At 34.9% G+C, this 21895-nt stretch overlaps 1 protein-coding gene across 1 annotated transcript in view; it reads left to right on the top strand.

The window, feature by feature from the left end:
* Positions 1-21895, top strand: part of LRRIQ3 (leucine rich repeats and IQ motif containing 3) — a 221437-nt gene that overhangs the window by 50456 nt on the left and 149086 nt on the right. Inside the window, 1 exon segment of the mRNA XM_007089803.3 lies at positions 10806-10939. Coding sequence (XP_007089865.2) covers positions 10806-10939 — 134 coding nt within the window.

The following is a 21895-nucleotide window of genomic DNA, read 5'->3' as shown; positions in this document are numbered from 1 at the left end:
CTCTAAAAAAGAATGCACAGATGCTCCTGGGTGGCTCAGTTGATTGGCTCTTGATTTTGGCTTAAGTCATGATTTCATAGTCAAGGGATCAAGCACTGCCCGCCCCCCAATCCACCCCCCAGGCTCCATGCTGGATGTGGAGCCTGCTTAAGATTCTGTCTCTCCTTTTGCCACTCTCTCTGGCTCATGCTCTCTCTCTTAAAAAAAAAAAATTGCACAAAAAACACTAGATACATATAAAAGAAGTTCTCAAATTCTTTAGTAGGAAAGTAAGAATAAGAAAAGAGATAAAAAAATGGAGAAAACAAACAGAAAACACAAACTGATATAAAATAAAATGCCAGACTTAAGTCCTATTCTATCAGTAATTACATTAAAATGTGTATTAAACTTAAATGGCCTAAATGCACTAATTAAAAGACCGATATTAGCAAAGTTGATTTAGAAATATGACCCAACTGCATGTTGTCTACAAGAAATTTAAAATATAATGATGTAGGCACATTGAAAATAAAAGAATGGAGAAAGATTTATCATACCAAAGGTAACCAAAGTAAAATAGGACTGACTGGCTATCTTAATATCGGATAAATTAATCTTAAGAGCAAAGACAGTTATCATAGTCAAGGACATTATATAATGATAAAAAGTGCAAACCAGCAAGAAGACAGTAACCTTAAATGTGAATGTACCAACAACAGAAGTACAAATTTGTGAAACAAAAATTGATAAAAGTGAAATGAGAAATAGATAAATACATGATTATATTTGGGGACATCAAAATTCCTCTGTCAACAATTAGAGCAACTAGATCTTGGAAAACTCCACAATCCCATCAACTAACACAATCTAACTGACATTTATAGAACATTCCACACAGCAGTAGCAGGATAGACATACTTTTTGTGTGTCCAATCATATGTAGGTCTTTTCCTGTTTCATGGAGCAAACCTCAACAAATTTAAAAGAATTAAAATCATACAGGGTGTGTTCTCTGATTATAGAAAGATAAGAGGAAAATCCTCAAACAGTTGGAAACTAAGCAGCACACTTCTAATGAATCTATAGTTCAAAATACAGTCTCAAGAGAAAAAAAAAAGTTAAAAATACAATCTACCAAAATTTGTGGGACACAGCTAAAGCAACGCTGAGAGGGAACTTTTTAGCTCTAAATGCATATTGAGACAAAAGGAAAATCCTCAACTCAATAGTCTAAGATCCCCTCCTCAAGAACCTGGAAAAACAAAAGTAAAATAAACCCAAAGTAAGCAAAAGGAAGGAAGTGATATAGAGAGGAACAGATGTCAGTGAACTAAAAAACCAAAAAAAAAAAAAAAAAAGTAAAACAAAGATCTGATTCTTTGAAATATCAATAAAATTGACAAACCTCTGGCAAGACTGACATAGAAGAAAAGAGAGAAGACACAAATTACCAACGTCAGGAACAAAACAAGGGATATCACTACAGACCTTGCAGACATCAAAAGAAGAGAATACTACAAAAACACTATCTATACACACAAACTTGACAGTTTAGATGAATAAACCATTTTATGCCAAAAAACAAAAAACAGAACTCATCCATTATGAAATAGATAATTTTGAATAGTCCTCTATGAAGGAAATTGAGTTCACAACTTTAAAACTCAAAAAAAAAAAAGAAAGAAAAAAGAAAAAGAGATCTTCAATCCCAGATAATTTCACTGGAGAATTCTTCCAAACATTTAATATTTTATTCTGTTTCTTCTAGAAAATAAAAAAACACTTTGCCATTTATTTTGTAAAGTTAATAGTAGCTTGATACCAAAACCAAGAAAATTGCAGATCAGTCAGTATTCCTCATGAAAAGAAGCATAAAAATCTTTAACAAAATGTTAGCAAATAGAATTCAGCAATGTATGAAAATAACTGTAGTCTATGAGCAAATGGTGCTTATTCCAGGGGTGGAAACTAGAGTAACTTAGCTTAGCTACAGTAATTAAGATTGTGTGGTATTGGTGAGGCATAGATCAATGGGACAGATCAGAAAACCTAAAAATAGGTTCATACAATATGTTTAGCCAAATTTTGACAAATGTATAAGTAATTTGATGGACAAAATATAACCTTTCAATAAACGTTGCTGGAGTAATTGGGTATACACACACACACACACACACACACACACACACACACACACACACGCAACACAAGCCTCAACCTAAGTTTCACACTTCATACAAAAATGAACTCAAAATGGATCAGGGAGTTAAATGTACAACATAAAACTATGAAACTTCTAGGAAGAAAAAAAATTAAGGAAATTTTGGGGATCTATGAATAGGAAAAGCATTCTGAGACCTGACACAAAAAGCATAATCTTTAAAAAGGAAAAAATGATAAAATTAAAAGTTTTTATTTCTCTGTAAAACAGTCTGTTCGATGAATGAAAAGATAAGTTAGAGTTGGAAAGTATTTGGAAATGAATATTTAAAAACTGATAATAGTTAATTTGGTGGAAATTTAGTAGGTTTTTTTTTTCTATTTGCTTTTCTTCTTCCCTGAAATTTCTACACCGTTATTATGATTCTAAATGTTATTTGAAGAGTGTTTCTAAAATGTTTACCAAGTAATCCTAAGAAATACTGATTTAAAATAATAAAAATCTTAGTGTGAAGAGTTTCACACTAGATTTCCATTTTCATGTGATTATTAAAGTGAGTGTATCATGTGTATGATATGATGAGGGAGCATAAGGCAAGCTGACACCCGCAAACCACCCCCCATCCCCAGATGGGATATGTGTGATATTCCTCAGGCACTCCCAGCTGCCCAAGAACAAAGGAGAGAGGAAAACAAATGGTTAAACTGATAAAGTCTCCATCAGTTTACAAATATCTCAATAGCCTAGTCTCCAGGAACTCCCTACTATCTTCATGTTAATATTTTGCTAGAGGGAAAAATAGCCTTAGCTTGACAATAACTAGGCCTCTAGTAATCTGTAAATCTTTAGCATATGGAAATCCCTTTGAGAAACTTCTTGACTCTACCTCAACTCTACAGTATATAAGCAGTCACTCTTCACAACCCCAGTGTAGCTCTTCCTGCCCACAGGTCATGTGCTTTAATAAAATCACCTTTTTGCACCAAAGATGTGTGTCTTCAAGGATTCTTTCTTGGCATTGGGTCTGAGCCCCACCATTACTCCCAAAGCCCATCATGATATGATTTTTTATGGAGTAAAAAGATAAAAACTGTGTGGGTTTGTTCTTTTTACAATAAATACTTGTGGGATTAGTATGATTTACATTTTTCAAATATGTTGGGAAAGTATGTGCCAAATTAGGAAATTCTGATGGGAAAAATCACAAATGGAATAAAAAAAGATAGACCTTGGGGATCAGATACATATAGAATAAATAAAAATATGGGAATAGGATAAAAAAACAAATTTAAGTAAACCTGAATATATTTAGAATATCAAAATAATTGGTATTATTTTTTGTATAATTATAAAGGAATAGAATATAATTTTGGAATTTATTTTTTAAACTACTCTTCCTGTTAGAACACAAAGTACTCTTTTCCATGTGAGTCATATAAAAGTCCTTACTCTTCTTTTGAAATGCTTCATTATGGTTTATACCAGAGTTAGCAACATTTTCATCCCAGGTTTACAATAGCAAGCTGTGGAGTATTGATATTTCATTATTGTACCATCTGTTTTCTTGATTGTTGATTTTTCTTTTTTTTTTTTGCCTAGGCATATGTTGCTCTTTGCCAAACTTTTACTGTAATACTTTAATTCCCTTTATTAGATTGAAAATATTAGTGCTCATTGTCTTTCATAGTTAATTTATTGATTTTATAATTTTGCATTGTGTTAGTTTGGATAAATTGCTTAGTAAATTCCTTTAGACTAATTTGTGTGTGTGTGTGTGTGTGTATCAAATAAGGTGTATAGAAATCCTTTGTGAACTCTAAAACACTATATCACTTTAAGTATGACTGTAAAACTCTTGGCGGGTAACATTGTTTGGATGCTTGAAATGTTTGAGCCTTTGTTTTAAGTGCTCTACAAATATTCCTTCACAAGAACCCAATGAGGTAGTACCATCCTTGTCTTTATTTTAAAGATGATGAACAGGTGAGACAGGTTACTTACCCCAGTAAGAGGTAGAAATGGAATTTAAACCCAAACAGTTTTTCCTCTAGAGCCATCAGTCCTCTAGTGAAGGAGATGCATTACACTCCCTTAGAAACAGGATATGTCCATTTGTCCTCAGATACCAAATGGCTTATGGCATTTGTACAAGTTTGCAGTGATATCTTCATTGGCATTTTATAAGAGAATTGTTTTAGAACATCAGAAAGTTTATTGTCTAGAGGCTCTTTGTTCTCTGGCAAGGACACTAACCCTGCCCACTTTATCTCTTTAAAGAGAAAGAATTATTCATGCTTTGGCAGGAAGTGGAACTGTGCTGTAAACTATAGTGTGAGCTTAATGGTTCTGTGCCGGTGACAACTATAGCATCTGACCAGGACCACTTTTAAGCCTAGTCATCTAAATTCCCTTGTTACTTATGAACTCCACCTCCATGGCAGAGTTCAATTACAAATTTTATTTGTAATAAAATTCAGTTAAAAAGAGAAAAACAAACTTACTAACATGTGTATCTCTCATTTATACATGGGAGATAGCCAGGGAAAAATGAGGAACTCCCTGAGATAGCTTAGACTTCATGCTTCAGTACCATCTTAATAGAGAAAGGGGAGGGAAGGTGTAGACCTCTTGAGAGAGAGTAAATGATTTTTAGGAAAGATAAATGGATCCTTAAAAGAATAGGTGGGAGTTAATGACAAAGTTTTGGGTGCGGTACCCTCTCCTACTCTTTTCTCCTAATCTACTCTCTTGTGGTAAGAGTTTGTCTCCTTTGTTGATGAAACTCCTGGGGAGTGAATTTATAGCAATTGAATGCCTTTTAAAGGATCTGTCCTTAATTAGATATTTGGGCAAAGCCTCTCCCTGCATTTGCCTACTGCTCAAAATAATCAGTATACCACAGGGGCATATTTTGGCGAGATATGTCTTGAACTCTTGCAGTGATATTTTGGGGTGGCATATTTTGCTACCCTGAAGACACACACATGCACACACCCGCACACTCATACATATGCCATGAGCCCAAATGCAATGAATAAGGAAACAAAGATTAGAGGAAATCACATCTATTCTAGAAACTGACAAAGGGTAACATTTAAATAGAAGATTGCTTCATGGACGTGCTTTTAATCATAGTGAAGATTGTTTTTCAGGTATAATGAAGATGGGACTGAGACCAAGTCAAAGGTAGAAACTAGCTCAGCTTGGCTTTATGCCATTCTTCATACATATAAGAAAACTATGTGAAGTAGAGGAGATTCTGTAAGTCCTTGTATTTGCCAAGGGTAATAGTGGAACAGTGGCAGATAGGATCCACTGTTACAAGTCACAGAATAAATTTCATGTAGAGGCTTGTTAAAAGACAAAATTCAACTGAGTGTATTTGAAGATCTAATCGGCTTTCCTAAGTGATTCATGAATCAGGCAGCATCCCATTTAGCAGGTATGGAGGAGCTCCAAAGAGGAGTTGAACAAAATGGAAGGTTTTTATATGAAGGAATGTGGGGCAAAGAAGTTATTAGCAAAGAGAAAACATTGTTCCAGGTAAGATCACCATTCCATAGGTAGAAGAGCAGGCAGCGGGTCTTATTAGGTAGATTTACCTCATCTTCCTTTGGGATATGGAGAGGGCCCATGTGACAGATTACCTCATTGGTGCTGACCAGAAAATTCCTGATTGGTTAAGTCTACATTTCTGGGGGAGGCCAAGACTATAATTAGATTAGGTATTAAGCCCTAGTTTGGTAACTTGGCTTGGCACAAGTGACTCTATCTTGAGCCTGTGGTTTTCTCTTTAACAGGAAGGGTTACAATGAATAGTACACTGATAATGAGGTAGGACTCCTTTGTGATACGGCAGTCAGGAGCTTCAGAAAGGAGCTGAGTCTCAGCCACATAACTTAACTGAAGTAGTTGACAAGCTAATAGTAAACTCAGTAGGAGAAAGATGACCTTTGACAGAATAGCTTTAACAAGTTGAGAATATATACATGAAAATGATGAGAAAAAAATATAAACCATGGAGGTAAGTTCCAGGATATCTATTATACATAAATAGGAATTTTAGTAGAGAAAATAAAGCAAAATGAGAAGCAATAATCAAAGATCTCTCTCTCTCTCTCTCTCTCTCTCTCTCTCTCTATATATATATATATATATATATATAGTCATGAATCTTAATATGGAGCAAAGTTGGGAAAGAACAACGTGTATTTTCTTTAAAAATTGTTGAAGTTCAGCTCTCTAGTCATGGAACAAGGAAAAAGCAAAAGTCTACTTCAGATGAGATGTTTTAATATATCATTAGGCAAGTTGAGGTGTTGGCAAGTGTAGAGCATGTAAAGCAAAGTGAAAAACATTTGCAAAGACACAGAGGTGAGGCTAGAGCTTGGCATAATCAACTGACAACAAGTAACTTAGTGTTCTTATAGTTTAGAAGACATAGTTGGGCATATGGTTACAAAAACAGGAATATTATAACAAAGGGTGTAATGTGTAATACTAGGGAGATGGCTTTATCTTGTAAGATCTTGGGGAAATATTTAACAATTTAGCATGATCCAATTTTCATACTAGAAAAATCATCATGTATTCTGTAATTTTGGAGTGGAGGCAAATTCAGTATAAAGAAATCAGTGAGGACTGGGCCCTGGTTTATAACAACCGATTTCTTAAATTAGTAGAGGGTATGGATTATAGGGAACAGATTGAAGAGATACTGTTTTGATAGAAATCAGTGAATTTATTAGATGATAAGGGGAAGGGAGGAATGTGGGCTTATTATTTAGATGAAAAGATGAAGAATAATTTCAGTGACTATATATGTAATGCAGTATGAGGTATGGATTGGGGATGTTTTGAAATGGGTGAGATAATTATTTCAGTTTTTGACATGTAAGTAGAGAAATAGAATTGGAATTTTATAGATTTGTAATTTAAGAGGTAATTCCCAATAGGGGTTATAGCTATGTGGATAATCAGCATATATGAGATGGTAAGATGTAGAAAGGAAGGTGATCATTCAAGGAGAATTAGCAGAGAGGTGAAAAACAAAAGCAAGCCTAAATTATACCAATATTTAAATAGTTTGAAGAAGAAAAGAAACCAGCCAAACATACTGAGAAATAAAAATTTAAAAGGTAGAAAAATTAGGAATATGATGTTATTGCAGCCAGATAAGAATTGAATTACAAAAATAGGTTGATAATACCAAATTAAGCTTGGAGAACAAATATGACAATGTATAAGTTGCTATTACATAGTGATTTAATAGCCAACCAATAATTGAATGCTAGTTATGGACTAGTAGTTTACTTCATCTTAGAGATATAGGATAAAGAAAGATTTCTTAAACTTAGTTATATTGCAAGTGGGGAAGATCAGTAATTGTGTGTAGCATAAACTCATCAATAAAAAACAAATCAGGACTTAGGAGAGACTTTATTCAAAAGGATTATTGCAAGGGAGGGAAAGGGGCTGGTGCAATAGGGGGAATACTCTAGTTGATCAGTGATCTGCAAACGTCTTTAAGGCTAATCAACAAAGGTTTTTTCTTTTATTGGGAGGAGTAAATAAGACTGGAAAGAACTGGTGTGGATAAGTAGGATGAAGGAGAGTGGCATGATCTGACTGTAAATCAAAGAATGTTTTACCTTGAGAGTTGCCTATTTCAGGAAGAGCTGTTAAGAGAGGGTTATGTGGTTGCTCAGGCTGAAGGTGGGCAAAGTTCAGAAACCTAGGGGACAGAGAGGATCTTAGCCAAAGATTGGTTAGTGGGGACAAAGTAGTTTAATCATTAAAAGGCAAGTGAGAATTTAGAGAGTCTGTGTCAGGGCCGTGTCATAGGTACACTAGAGGGGCATCCATGGATGCTATCTAAGTAATAATATGGGGGAAGGGTGCTTTTTTGGAGTAAACCATTTTCTGAAAGGACTGGGTGAGGAAATTCCTTAACCTTTTCTGTTTTCTAGGATCACAGGGCTCAGGTAAAATTCAACATTGTCAAGTGTGACAAATGAGTTGCTGCACAAGATAATATTATAGAAGGATATTGAACTCAGATCAATGTCAATAAAGTCTTTTTGGAGGAAAGAATTGAATCTCCAAAAGACTAAGATAGTGAGACAAGTAATTGAGAAAGGCAGTCAAGAAACTGGAATGGTACCTGTAAAAAGCATTGAGGTTTGATTATTATGTAATTTTCAGGGGTATAAGTGGTTGGATATTGCCATTTTGGAAGGTATCTTATGTATGGCGAAGGGAGGTGAGATTGAGGTGAGAAGATACTAAATCAAGGATTTTGTGTGCTTTCAGTGATGCCAGTGAAATATATGAAGCAAGGATGCCAAATGATCAGATTTGCATTTCAGAAAGTTCACTCTAGCAATAGTGCTTATTGTGGTTCAAAGGGAGTGGGGGAATGGGGATTATTTCAGATGTCAAGACATTTTTAGTAAGTTAAGTGATAAAGACATGAAATAAAGCAATGGCAGAGATTAGAAGAAAAGGGAGAAGTCAGATATTGGGATGTTGAATATATGGGCTCTAGCAGCATTTGGGTATAAAGAAGCATAAGAGAAAAGAGAGCTTAGGGTAGTTCCAGGCTTTCTGAGTTAGGTAACTATGGGCACTAGTGCCATTTACTAAAAACATATAAGAAGGCAGTTCAAAAAGGAAAATTCATGTTTGGGAAAGCTGAATTTAACTGGATATCAGTTTGATCATATTGTTCTATAGCTCTGTAGACAGTTCAGTCCTAGAGCTAGAAATCTGAAAGTCATTAGCACATAGATATATATTGAAGCTATGAATTAGATACGACCATCTAGAGAGTGTGTTCACTCGAGAAAACACAATGAGAGAATCTTTTCAATGTGACATTAGACCAATGAATGGATAGGTCTTTAAAAAGTCCAAAGTAAACAGAGTTCTACGAAAACTAAGAAGAGTGTTGTATAGAAGCCAAGGGTAGTGTTTCAAGGAGGAATATCCAATCAATGTAAGAAAAGTATCGGGTGCATTGGGAGAGGTAAAATCCAGTAGATTGAGGTACAAGAAAGGAGAAGGTAGGTACAGCAAATATGGAATTCTGATCCAAGAATTTAGGCTTTTTAAATATATTTTTTAAATATTTATTTTTGAGAGACAGAGAGACAGAGAGTGAGTGGGGGAGGGGCAAAAAGAGGGAGAGACACAGAATCGAAGATAGGCTCCAGGCTCGGAGCTGTCACCACAGATCCTGACCTGGGGCTCGAACTCATGAACTGTGAGATCATGACCTGAGCCAAAGTTGGACACTTAACCAACTAAACTACCCAGGCACCCCAAGAATTTAGGCTCTTAATGAAACTTAAATACAAAAGATGGAGGGTTGGGATGTGTATGATTATTTATATGGTTGCATTTTAAAGTTTAATTTATTTTAATTAATTTTTAGTTCATTTGAATTAATCAATTTTAAAGATGGGAGAGGCTACATCATATTAATAGGTAAAGGGATTGTGCCAGTAGAAGATAAGTAATAGTGAAACAGAGATAGATGGGACTTAACAGCAATGGAGTGCCTGTCTTGGATAGGGAGGGATATACTTCTTGTTTTAAGACTAAGTAGAAGGCACTTCTATTCAGAATACATAGGGATATAGATAAATGGGAGTATAATTAAATTTAAGGAATGGAGGAGGGTTAGTTGATGGATTTCAGACCTGATGGCCCTGTTTCGTCTGGGAAAGGTATTTAGGGAGTTCTAGGGAAAAGGCTTAAAGAGTATTGAGAAGAGTACAGAATGTTTGCAGTATCTCCTGTTGGGAATGGAAGTGAGCCAGGGCCAAGTAAAACATTTGATAAGTAGCAATGAATATTTGTAAATATAAATTTGAAGTAGCACTAATCTGCAACGTTTTGTGACTTTTTTTTTCCTGGCAGTACATAGCTGATTGAATGTATAGGCAGAAAAGGGGACATGAAGTGATTAGGTTGATAATTTTCAGGGTAGGTGCCTTAAAAACAATATAAGTTTTAGGTTTTTAGTATATAATCCTTACATTTAAGACATAAGTAAAGTAGCTTTATTTCTAACTAGTCAAATGATCAATAAGGATACAGGAGTCTATAATCCCAAATCTAAAATTTTGCAGGAACAGAGACCTTAAAGATAATTTCTTTAAAGACAGTATAGAATATTTTTCTTCAGGGGATGAGCTATATCCTAATAAAAGTGTCCAATATTCTAGTTAAGCTGCAACTAAATTTTGAAGTACTGTAAATTATTCTGTGAATCCAACATTTGTCAGTTTCCTATGTGAATCCACAGAATAGTTTTAGACTTTCATTGACTACCTATTCTTGCCACCACCTTTTAAAGACCAACTTGATTATAGCAAAAATTTTATACTTATGATATCAGATTGGAAAAAAGAATCTAGAATGGAGACATTTATCATCATGGGTCTTGCATTTTGTGTAGAAGATTATTTTGTTCTACTAACTCTTGATCTTATGATCTAATGAAATAGATATGAAAATGTATTTATTATTTTACTATTACACCTACAAGACACTTGTGAACATTTTAATAGTTTATATTATTAGACTACCAACTTTAAAATATCCCTTGGAAATTCTTACATGAAATATAAATATTAAATGTATTTTCTTTATACAGGGATCAACCTATGGTGATGAAATTAATAATATCAAATATATTGTTTCAAAAATTAATGAAATTCTGGCTCATAATTCACCAGTTTTGATTGTTCAAAGATGGATACGTGGTTTCTTGGTTAGGAAAAAAATGAGGTATGTTTTCTTTACTATTTGAATATTAAAATAAGATAACAAAATCAGTGATAAGTCAATTTTTTAATAATATATATGTTTGTATTCTCTATCAGAATGGTATTTTATTGACTATTAGAACTTGTTTTAAAGAAAATACCATATACTCTATAGTAATATTATAATATTTAGCATAATAAAAATTGATAATTTTACTTTTTATTTTAAATTTATCATATAAACAGCTAATCAATAGGGTTTTTATTAATCATTGTTGGAGTAATTCTGATAGTTTTCTTTTTATTAAACTTAAATATTTCAGTCAAAAACATATTAAATTTCTCTCATATAATGGGATGTAATAGAAATATAAGCCATATACTATATAATGGGATACAATAGAAATATAAATCATGAAACATGAGGATTTCATATTTTGAGGGGATGTGAAGATAATTTTTCTGAAACATCTGCTACCACATCAATCTACATACCCTTTAGTTAGCTGTCTTTTCCTCTCTCTTCATTTCCTGTATTCCTTTCCAATGGCTGGCATTTGCAAACAGGAAAACTTTTCTTGCAAACATCTCTCAGCATTTTAATTGGGGAGATCAGATAGGATACTCTACTATCAACTTATTTGTATTAGTTATGCCAAACATCAAACATATGAAAAAAATAAAGGAACATTCTCATATAGTTTACTCTCCAGATGCTAAATGCAGAGTTCAGAAGACAGAAATGAAATTTGGCCCTGAAAAATAGGCAGGATTAAATAGTTCTTGAGTTGGGCAGTGGGCATGGCCTGAGAAAGTAAAATTAGAAAGTTCCAATGAAATGATATTCAACATTCTCTGGTGAGGCTGAGAGAATGTTCTCCGGCATTAGCCTGAATGTGCTAAATCACAGGGCAATAGCGCCGATAAAGAGGTAAGTATGAGGAACAAGTAGCAAATCTGACCATAACTTCCTTCTTCTGAGGAAGAAGTTCCATTTACTCTTCAAACCAAGTCAAAGAGAGAGTGAGCTCAAAAGTGGGGGCACATAAAATGATTTGGAATAAAAGATGTGGGAAAGTTTTTAGGCAGTTACTGATAGGTACATATTTTTTCTATCTCATGTTCCACTTAAATTTAGTATGCATTTTACATGAAATAAGTGTCTAATGAAAGGGACCTGTCTTTATGCCCCCAGATTGAGTTTTTCTCTCTTAGATCAAGATTTCCTCTAATACTCATGTAGCATGAGATAAAAACCTTATGCATGGAAACAATTTCTGAAAATTTAGTATGTGTGAACAGAGTTTGAATGAGCTTTGTGGAAAGAGATTTCAGTAATGGTAATAGATCACAGTGGTTCAAGGCAGACTGATTTTGATTATTTTTCTCTTTAAAATGATGTTCCATTAGTCCCCTTACTTAACTGCTCTGAGCCTGAGTTTCCTCATATGTCGAATGGTAGAGAGCAGGGGCTAAAAGCAGGACTTATTTCACTCTTTGCTTGTGGGAATTAAAATCATGAATATAAAGCATAGCTCAATCTTACTAGCTGCTATATTTTAAATATCATCACTGTTGTTATATCTGTGCTCTCTGCATTATTTGATTCCATGGGAAACATACTCTGTATCTTTTCTTTTTTGATTCTTTCTCCCTTTTAATTACATTTATGACAGCATATACATAGTAATCTTTCAAAAATATAAATCTGATTTGATTCACCAACTTAAAATCCTTCAATCGCTCCTAGTTTTTTTTAGGGCAAATGGCTGGGATATTTGCCCCTACAATGTTCATAACATACTGTCATTATCACTAGCACTTACCATGCTATATTGCAGTTGTCTATATAATTATCTATATCTCCAGATGTACTGTACATTCTGAATCTCTAGCATAAACAGAGTGCTTGACATATGTTAGGTGTTCAAAACATACTTTGCACAGTTGATAAATACATAAATAAATGGATTGTGAAAACTAGAATCAGAAAAGTAGGTCTGGATTCATCTATGGGAAAATGAAAACAGAAAGGAAGTGGGAAACACGCAAAGCTACTCTGAGAAGTGCCTATGGATTCCCCCAACCTAAAGGTACAAGTGATTAGTCCTATCATATGTCTATTTCTAACTATGAGAGGTATCTCACCACAGCCAAATACTTTGCACTTTGCTTGGAAACTGTTCACTTAAACTGCTTGAAATTTTATATACAGCCTTGAAATATCATATACTGCCTGAAATTAGAAAACTGTTAAGATTAATGCTATTTTAAAGTGATGGTGCTTCTAATAGGGATGATACAGTGCAAAGGAGGTATACTTTTTATTTTTATTTTTTTTTAATTTTAATCCAGTATAATTAACATAAGATATCAGTTTCAGGTGCACAACACAGTGGTTCAGTCATTCCACAAACTACTCAGTGCTCATCATGATAAGTGTACTCTTAATCTCTTGCACTTATTTTACCCATTTATCCACCCAACTTAAGTTCCCTCTGGTAACCATCAGTTTGCTCTGAATAGTTAAGAGTCTGTTTCTTGGTTTGTCTCTCTCTCTCTCTCTCTCTCTCTTTCTCTCTCTCTTTTTTTTTTTTTTGTTCATTTGTTTTGTTTCTTAAATTCCACATATGACTGAAAACATAATGGTATTTGTCTTTCTCTGACTGGCTTATTTCGCTTAGCTTTATACCCTCCAGATCCATCCATGCTGCTGTAGAAGGCAAAATTTCATGGCTGAGTAATTGTGTGTGTGTGTGTGTGTGTGTGTGTGTATGTGTGTGTGTACGTGTACTTTTTACTTTTATTTTATCCATTCGTCTATCAATAGACACTTTGGCTGCTTCCATAATTTGGCTATTGTAAATAATGCAGTAAACATAGGAGTGCATATATATCTTTTCAAATTAGTGTTTTCACACTCAGGGTAAATAGTAGTGTGATTACTGGATCACGTGTTAATTCTAATTTTAAGTTTTAGAAGAACTCCCGTAGTGTTTTCTGCAGTGGCTGCACTAGGTTGCATTCCCACCAACAGTACATGAGGGTTCCTTTTTCTCCACATCTTTGCCAATATCTGTTTCTGATGTTTTTGATGTTAGTCATTCTGACAGGTTTGAGGTGATATTTCATTGTAGTTTTGATTTGCATTTCACTGACAATGAGTCATATTGTGTGTCTTTTTATGTGTTTGTTGGCCATCTGTATGTCTTCTTTGGAGAAATGTCTGTTCATGTCTTCTGCCCATTTTTAATTGAATTATTAGGGGTTTTTTTGGATGATGGATAGTTTAAGTTCTTTATATATTTTGGGTACTACACCTTTACCAGATATGTCACTTGCAAATATCTTCTCCTATTCAGTGGGTTATCTTTTGGCTTTGTTGATTGTTTCCTTTGCTTTGGAGAAGATTTTTATTTTGATGAAGTCACAATGGTTTATTTTGCTTTTGTTTCCCTTGCCTCAGAGGACAGATCTAGAAAAATGTTGCTATGGCCAATGTCAGAGACATTACTTCCTATACTCTCTTCTAGGATTTTTATGGTTTCAGGCCTAATATTTAGGTCTTTATGCACTTGGAATTTATTTTTGTGTATGTTATAAGAAAGTGGTCCAGTTCTCCCAACACCATTTGTTGAAGAGACTGTCTTTTTCCCATTGCATATCCTTTTATGCTTTGTTGAATTTTACTTGACCATTTAATCGTGGGTTTATTTCTAGGCTCTCAATTATAACCCACTGATCCCTCTGTCTATTTCTGTGTCAAAACTATACTGTTTTGATGACTACAGCTTTACAGTATATCTTGAAATCTGGAATTGTGATACTTCCAGTGTTGTTCTTTTTCAAGATTGCTCTGGCTTTTCAGGGTCTTTTGTGGTTCTATACAAATTTTAGGGTTGTTTTAGTTCTGTAAAAAATGCTGTCTGTATTTTGATAGGGATTGCATTAAATCTGTAGATTGATTTGGGTGGTATGGAGATTTTTTTAATATGAAATTTACTGTCAAATTGGGTTTCCATACAACACCCAGTGCTCATCCCAACAGGTGCCCTCCTCAATGCCCATCACCCACTTTCCCCTCCCTCCCACCCCCCATCAACCCTCAGTTTATTCTCAGTTTTTAAGAGTCTCTTATGGTTTGCCTCCCTCCCTCTCTAACTTTTTTCCCCCTTCCCCTCCCCCATGGTCTTCTGTTAAGTTTACATATGAGTGAAAACATATGGTATCTGTCTTTCTCTGTATGACTTATTTCACTTAGCATCACACTCTCCAGTTCCATCCATGTTGCCACAAAAGGCCATATTTCATTCTTTCTCCTTGCCAAGTAGTATTCCATTGTATATATAAACCACAACTTCTTTATCCATTCATCAGTTGATGGACATTTAGGCTGTCTCCATAATTTGGCTATTTGTTGGAAGTGCTGCTATAAACATTGGGGTAAAAGTGCCCCTATGTATTAGCACTTCTGTATCCCTTGGGTAACTTCCTAGCAGTGTTATTGCTGGGTCATAGGGTAGATCTATTTTTAATTTTCTGAGGAACCTCCACACTGTTTTCCGGAGTGGCTGCACCAGTTTGCATTCCCACCAACAGTGCAAGAGGGTTCCTATTTCTCCACATCCTCTCCAGCATCTATAGTCTCCTGATTTGTTCATTTTAGCCACTCTGACTGGCGTGAGGTGATATCTCAGTGTAGTTTTGATTTGTATTTCCCTGATGAGGAGTGATGTTGAGCATCTTTTCATGTGGCTCTTGGCCATCTGGATGTCTTCTTTAGAGAAGTGTCTATTCGTGTCTTCTTCCCATTTCTTCACTAGATTATTTGTTTTTTGGGTGTGGAGTTTGGTGAGTTCTTTATAGGTTTTGGATACTAGCCCTTTGTCTGATACATCATTTGCAAATATCTTTTCCCATTCCGTCAGTTGACAATATTTGTTTCCCCAATCCATGAGCATGGATTATCTTTACATTTGTTTGTGTCATCTTCAGTTTCACCAGTATTTTATAGTTTTCAGAGTACAGGTCTTTCACTTCCTTTGTTAAGTTTATTGCTAGATATTTTACTATTTGTGGTGCAATTGTAAATGGGATTGTTTTCTTAATTTCTCATTCTACTATCGCATTGTTAGGGTATAGGAATCCAATGGATTCCTGAATATTGGTTTTGTATCCTGTGACCTTATTGAATTTATTGATCAGTTCTAGTAGGTTTTTGATTGAGTCTTTAGCATTTTCTATATATAGTATCATGTCATCTGTAAAAAAGAGAAAGTTTTACTTCCTCCTTACCAATTTGGATGGCTTTTGTTGATTTTTCATGTTTGATTGCTGTGGCTAGGACTTCCAGTACTATGCTGAATAAAAGTGGTGAAAGTAGACATCCTTGTCCTGTTCCTGATCTTAGGGGGAAATCTCTCAGATTTGCACCATTCAGTAAGATATTAGCTATGGGTTTTTATTTTATGCCACTTATTATGTTGAGGCATATTTCCTCTGCACCTACTTTGTTGAGGGTCTTTTTCATGAGTTGATGTCATACTTTGTCAAATGCTTTTTCTGTATCTAGTGAAATGATCATGTGTTTTTTATCCTTTCTCTTGTTGATGTGATTTATCAAATTGGCTAAATTGTGAATATTGAACAACTCTTGCATCCTGGGAATAAATCCCACTTGATGGTGTGATTAATTTTTTTTCTAAGGTATTGTTGGATTCAGTTGCTAATATTTTGTTGAGGATTTACCTGTAGTTCTCTTTTTTGTGATGTTTTTATCTGGCTTTGGTATCAAGGTAATGTTGGTTTCATAGAATGAATTTGGAGATTTTCCTTCCTCTTCTATTTTTTGGAATTGTTTGTGAAGAATAGCTATTAACTCTTCCTTACATGTTTAGTAGAATTCACTGGTGAAGTCTTGGACTTTTGTTTGTTGGTAGTTTTCTGATTAGCAATTCAATTTCATTCTTGGTAATCCTCCTCAAAATTTCTAATTCTTCCTGATTCAGTTTTGGGAAATTGTATGATTCTAAGAATTTATTTATTTCTTCTAGATTGTCCCAATTTGTTGGCATATAATTTTGATAATTTTCCCTTAAAATCCTTTGTATTTCTGTGGTGTCAGTTATTATGTCTCCTCTTTCATTTCTAATTTTGTTTATTTGAATCCTTCTCTCTCTCTTTCTCTCTTGCTCACATGAGTCTGGCTAACATTTATCAATTTTGTCCATCTTTTCAAAGAGTCAGTTCTTAGTTTCACTGATCTGTTATATTTTTTTTAAGTTCTATTTCATTTATTTCTGTTCTAATTTTCAATATTTCCTTCTACTTTTTTTATCTTTTTCTCTACCTCCTTTAGGTGCAAGATTATGTTGTTTATTTGAGATTTTTCTTTCTATTTGAGGTATTTTATAGTTTCATAGTGTTGTGGTCAGAAAGATACATGGTATGGCTTCAGTCTTTTTGAATAAGTTGAGACTTGTTTTGTAGACTAACATGTGATCTCTTCTGGAGACTGTTCTGGGTGCACTTGGAAAGACTATGTATTCTGCTGTTTTAGGATAGAATGTTCTGAATGTATCTGTTAGATTCATGTGGCCCAATGTGTCATTCAAAGCCACTGAATGATTCTTGTTGATTTTCTATTGGTGATCTATCCATTGATATAAGTGAGGTATTAAAGTCCCCTACTATTATTGTATTATTATTGATTTCTTCCTTTATGTTTATTATTAGCCCTTTATGTATTTGAGTGCCTGCATGTTGGGTGCATAAATATTTAAATTATTATATCTTCTTGTTGGATTGTTTCCTTTATGATTATATAGTGTCCTTGTCTCTTGTTACAGCCCTTGATTTAAAGTATATTTTGTCCATTGTATTGCCACCCCAGCTTTCTTTTCACTTCCATTTGTATGATAAATGCTTTTCCATCCCTTCACTTTTAATCTGGCTTTATCTTTGGGCCTGAAATGATATAGTTGGGTCTTGCTTATTTATCCATTCTGTTACTGTAAGCCTTTTGATTGATTAGTCCATTTATATTCAAAGTAATTATTGATAGGTATGTAGTTATTGACCTGGTGTTAAATGTTTTATGGTTGTTTTTTGTAGTTCTCTTCTGTTCCTTTGTCTCTTGCTCTCTTTTATAAGTTTATTGGCTTATTTTTAGTGATATACCTGGATTCCTTTAGTGATATACCTGGATGCCTTTCTCTTTATTTATTTTTGTATATCTATGACCATTTTTTGATTTGTGTTTAAAGTTACTATTAGGTAGTGTATATTAAGTTGATGATTGCTTAATTTCAAAACCATTTTAAAGGCACTAAATTTTTACTCCTCCCCCCCCCACTTTTTAGATATATGTTGCCTTACTTTACCTCCTTTTATTTTGTGAATTGCTTGACTGATTTTTATAGATATATTTAATTTTACTGCTTTTGTTGTTCCTACTTTTCTTACTCTTGCTTATGTCGTTCCACTAAAAGAGTCCCCTTTAACATTTCTTACAAAGCTTGTTTAGTGGTGATGAATTTCTTTAACTTTTGTTTGCCTGGGATACTCTTTATCTCTCTTTCTATTCTAAATGATAGCCTTACTGCATAGAGTATTCTCGGTTGTAGATATTTTTCTTTTAGCACTTTGAATATATCATAACACTCTCTTCTAGCCAGCAAAGTTTCTGCTGAAAAAAAAATCAGCTTAATAGCTTTGTGGGGTTTCCCTTGTATGTAACTATTTTCTTTTCTCTTGCTGCTTTTAAAATTCTCTATTTATCTCTACTCTTTGCCATTTTAATTACTATGTAGGCACCTCCTTGGGTTGATTTTGTTGGGGGCTCTCTGTGCTTCCTGGATCTGGATTTTTGTTTCCTTCACCAGATTTGGGATTTTTTCAGCTATTATTTCTTTAAATAAATTTTCTGCCCCCTTTTCTCTCTTTTCTTTTGCTGAGATCCTATAATGTGAAGGTTAATATGCTTGATGGTGTTGCTGATTCCCCTTAGTCTGTTTTCATTTAAAAAAATTTTTCCTCTTTTCTGTTCAGCTTGATTGCTTTCATTATTCTGTCCTCAAAGTCACTGATCCCTTTTTCTGGTTCCTCTAGTATTTATTCCATCTAGTGTATTTTTAATTTCAGTTATAGATTTCTTCATTTGTACACTTTTTCCCCCCGTCTCTTTGTTGAGGGTCTCACTGAGGTCCTCCACTCTTTTCTCAAGTCCATTGAGTATCTTTATGACCACTACTTTAAATTCTCTATCAAGAATATTGCTTATATCCATTTCATTTAGCTCTTTTGCTATGATTTTGTCCTGTCCTGTTCTTTCATTTGAGACATATTCCTCTGTCTCTTCCTTTTGTCTAACTTTCTATGTGTATTTCTATGTTAGGAAAGTCAACCACATATCCTACATTTGAAAGTAGAGGCCTTATGAAGAAGAGGTCATATAGTGCCCTGGAGTGCAATGTCCACTGTTCACTAGAACTTGGCACTTCAGGGGTGTCTCCTATGTGTATGGTATGCACCCTACTGTTTTGCATGAGCCACATTTGCCTTCAGTTCAGTCATCTGCAGTGGCTCTCTTTGCCTGTATGGAGCAGGATTTGGTCCTTTGTTGCCTTCAGTTCAGTCATCTTCAATGGCTCTCTTTGCTTGTTTGGAGCAGGATTTGGTCTTATGTTGTTGGAGCCATCTTGTATTTGAATTGAATCAGACCAGGCAATTGCCAGAACTGTGGGAGCATTAAACTGCAGGGCACTTTCCCTGTGTTGTCCCCTGAGAAGCTTTCATTGGTGGGTGGGGCCCAAAGTCAGATTAGATGTCTGTCTCCATCCCACTGCTGAGGCTGCAGTTGAACTGGTGTGTGTTACTTTCTTCCCCTCTCCCTTGGGCAATAGTCACTTTCAGATGATGCTGATCCCTGTCAAGTTTGTTTGTGCAGTGCCGAGTTGTGGCAGTGCTTTGGGTGCACTCCTGCCAAGGGTATATTGGATGGGGAGGGTCTGCAAGGGAGTGCAAGGATGAAGTATGCAGTGTTAGCAAGGTCTGGGCTAGTCTACTCTAGGAGGGGACCTGCAGTCACCTCAGAAAATTCCTGCTGAGGCTGGGCTGGAGACGTGGGTCTGCAGAAGAGCACAGGAGCAGGGCACACTGTCAGCAAGCTAGGTGAAGAGTGTTTAGGCTGTGCTGGTTCCCACAAATATCCCTGTATCTAGGATGTGGAGTGGGGAAGGGAAGGATCTGTTTCCAATGGCAGACAGCTGTTATGTTTTGGACATTTGTGTTTAGTTATAAACAAATGATTTTCCTCCCTCTCTGTTTTTATTTTATTTTTCCTTCCCTTCCCTTATGTTTATCTGTTGTTTCTTTAATTCCGTGTATGCGTGAAATCATTTATTTGTCTTTCTGTGACTGACTTCTTTTGCTTAGCGTAATACACTCTAGTTCATCCACATTGTTGCAAATGGCAAGATTTCATTCTTTTTGATTGCTGGGTGCATTGTGTACACACACACATACACACACACCCCACATCTTCTGAATCCATTCATCAGTTGATGGACATTTGGGCTCTTTCCATAAGTTGGCTATTGTTGATAGTGCTGCTGTAAACATTGGGGTGCATGAATCCCTTCAAATCAGCATTTTTGTATCCTTTGGATAAATACCTCGTAGTGCAGTTGCTGGGTCATAGGATAGTTCCATTTTTAATTTTTTGAGGAACCTCCATACTGTTATCCAGAGTTGTTGTACCAGTTTGCATCCCACCAACAGTGCAAAAGTGTTCCCCTTTCTCTGCATCCTTGCTGACATCTGTTTCCTGATTTGTTCATTTTAGCCATTCTGACAGGTGTGAGGTGGTATCACATTGTGGTTTTGATTTGTATTTCCCTGATGATGAGTGATGTTGAGCGTCTTTTTATGTGTCTGAGTCTTCTTTGGAAAAGTGTCTGTTCATGTCTTCTGCCCTTTTCCCCACTGGATTATTTGGTTTTTTTTTTTGTTTTTTTTTTTTTTTTTGGCGGGGGGTGTTGAGTTTGGTAAGTTCTTTATAGATTTTGGATACTAACCCTTTATCTGATATGTCATTTGCAAATATCTTCTCCTATTCCATTGGTTGCCTTTTAGTTTTGTTGACTGTTTCCTTCATTGTGCGAAGCTTTTTATTGTGTAAGAGACTCTTAAATACAGAGAACAAACTGAGGGGTGCTGGATCAGAGAAGGGTGGAGGGATGTGTTAAATAGATGATGGACATCATGGAGGGCACATTTAGGGATGAGCATTGGGTATCATATGTAAGAGATAAATCACTGGGTTCTACTCCTGCAACCGAGACTACACTGTGTATCAACTAACTTAAATTTAAAAAAAAAGAAGAAATGAAACTATGCATGGAAATTTGCACATGTCAAGTTCTGTTGTTTAACCTATTCCAAATTCTGTGCTCTTTACTTTTCTATGTTTTCTGAAGAACCCCAGTCTTTTTAGTAGGGAATTGTTTTTGGAAACAAGTATCTGGGAATTGGATATGTTCATTGTTACTAGAGTGTCGTTTCCTAGGCCATTTTGGCAGACAGAATAGGAAATGGTTTATCTTTCACGTCATGAATTCATACTGACACCTCTAATGCTAATCCAAGAAGGGGGTTCTGTACTTCTCTCTACTTTCTATACTTTCTGTACTTTCCTTCCACATGTGACTTTTGGTTGCCAACATTATCAGTAATTTTGCTCATTAGCTTAATTCCAGTGGACACAAACAGTTTATAATTGCTATACATAAATTACTTTCAACTGAGAACATATTTAATAAAGTTAAAATATATTGAAGATATTTTTTGTATTTATTCTGGAGATGTATATTTAAAATAATTGTTGAATAGGTACTTAGTGTTATCATAGTATATTATTAGCTCCTTTTCTAATAATTTTATTTCCTTTCAATTTTAAAATATCTATTTTCATCTTTTA

Source organism: Panthera tigris, chromosome C1, assembly GCF_018350195.1.
Source record: "Panthera tigris isolate Pti1 chromosome C1, P.tigris_Pti1_mat1.1, whole genome shotgun sequence".
Classification (NCBI taxonomy): Eukaryota; Metazoa; Chordata; class Mammalia; order Carnivora; family Felidae; genus Panthera; species Panthera tigris.
The sequence above is the reverse complement of the archived record's forward strand: the minus strand, read 5'-3'. Positions and strand labels throughout refer to the sequence as shown.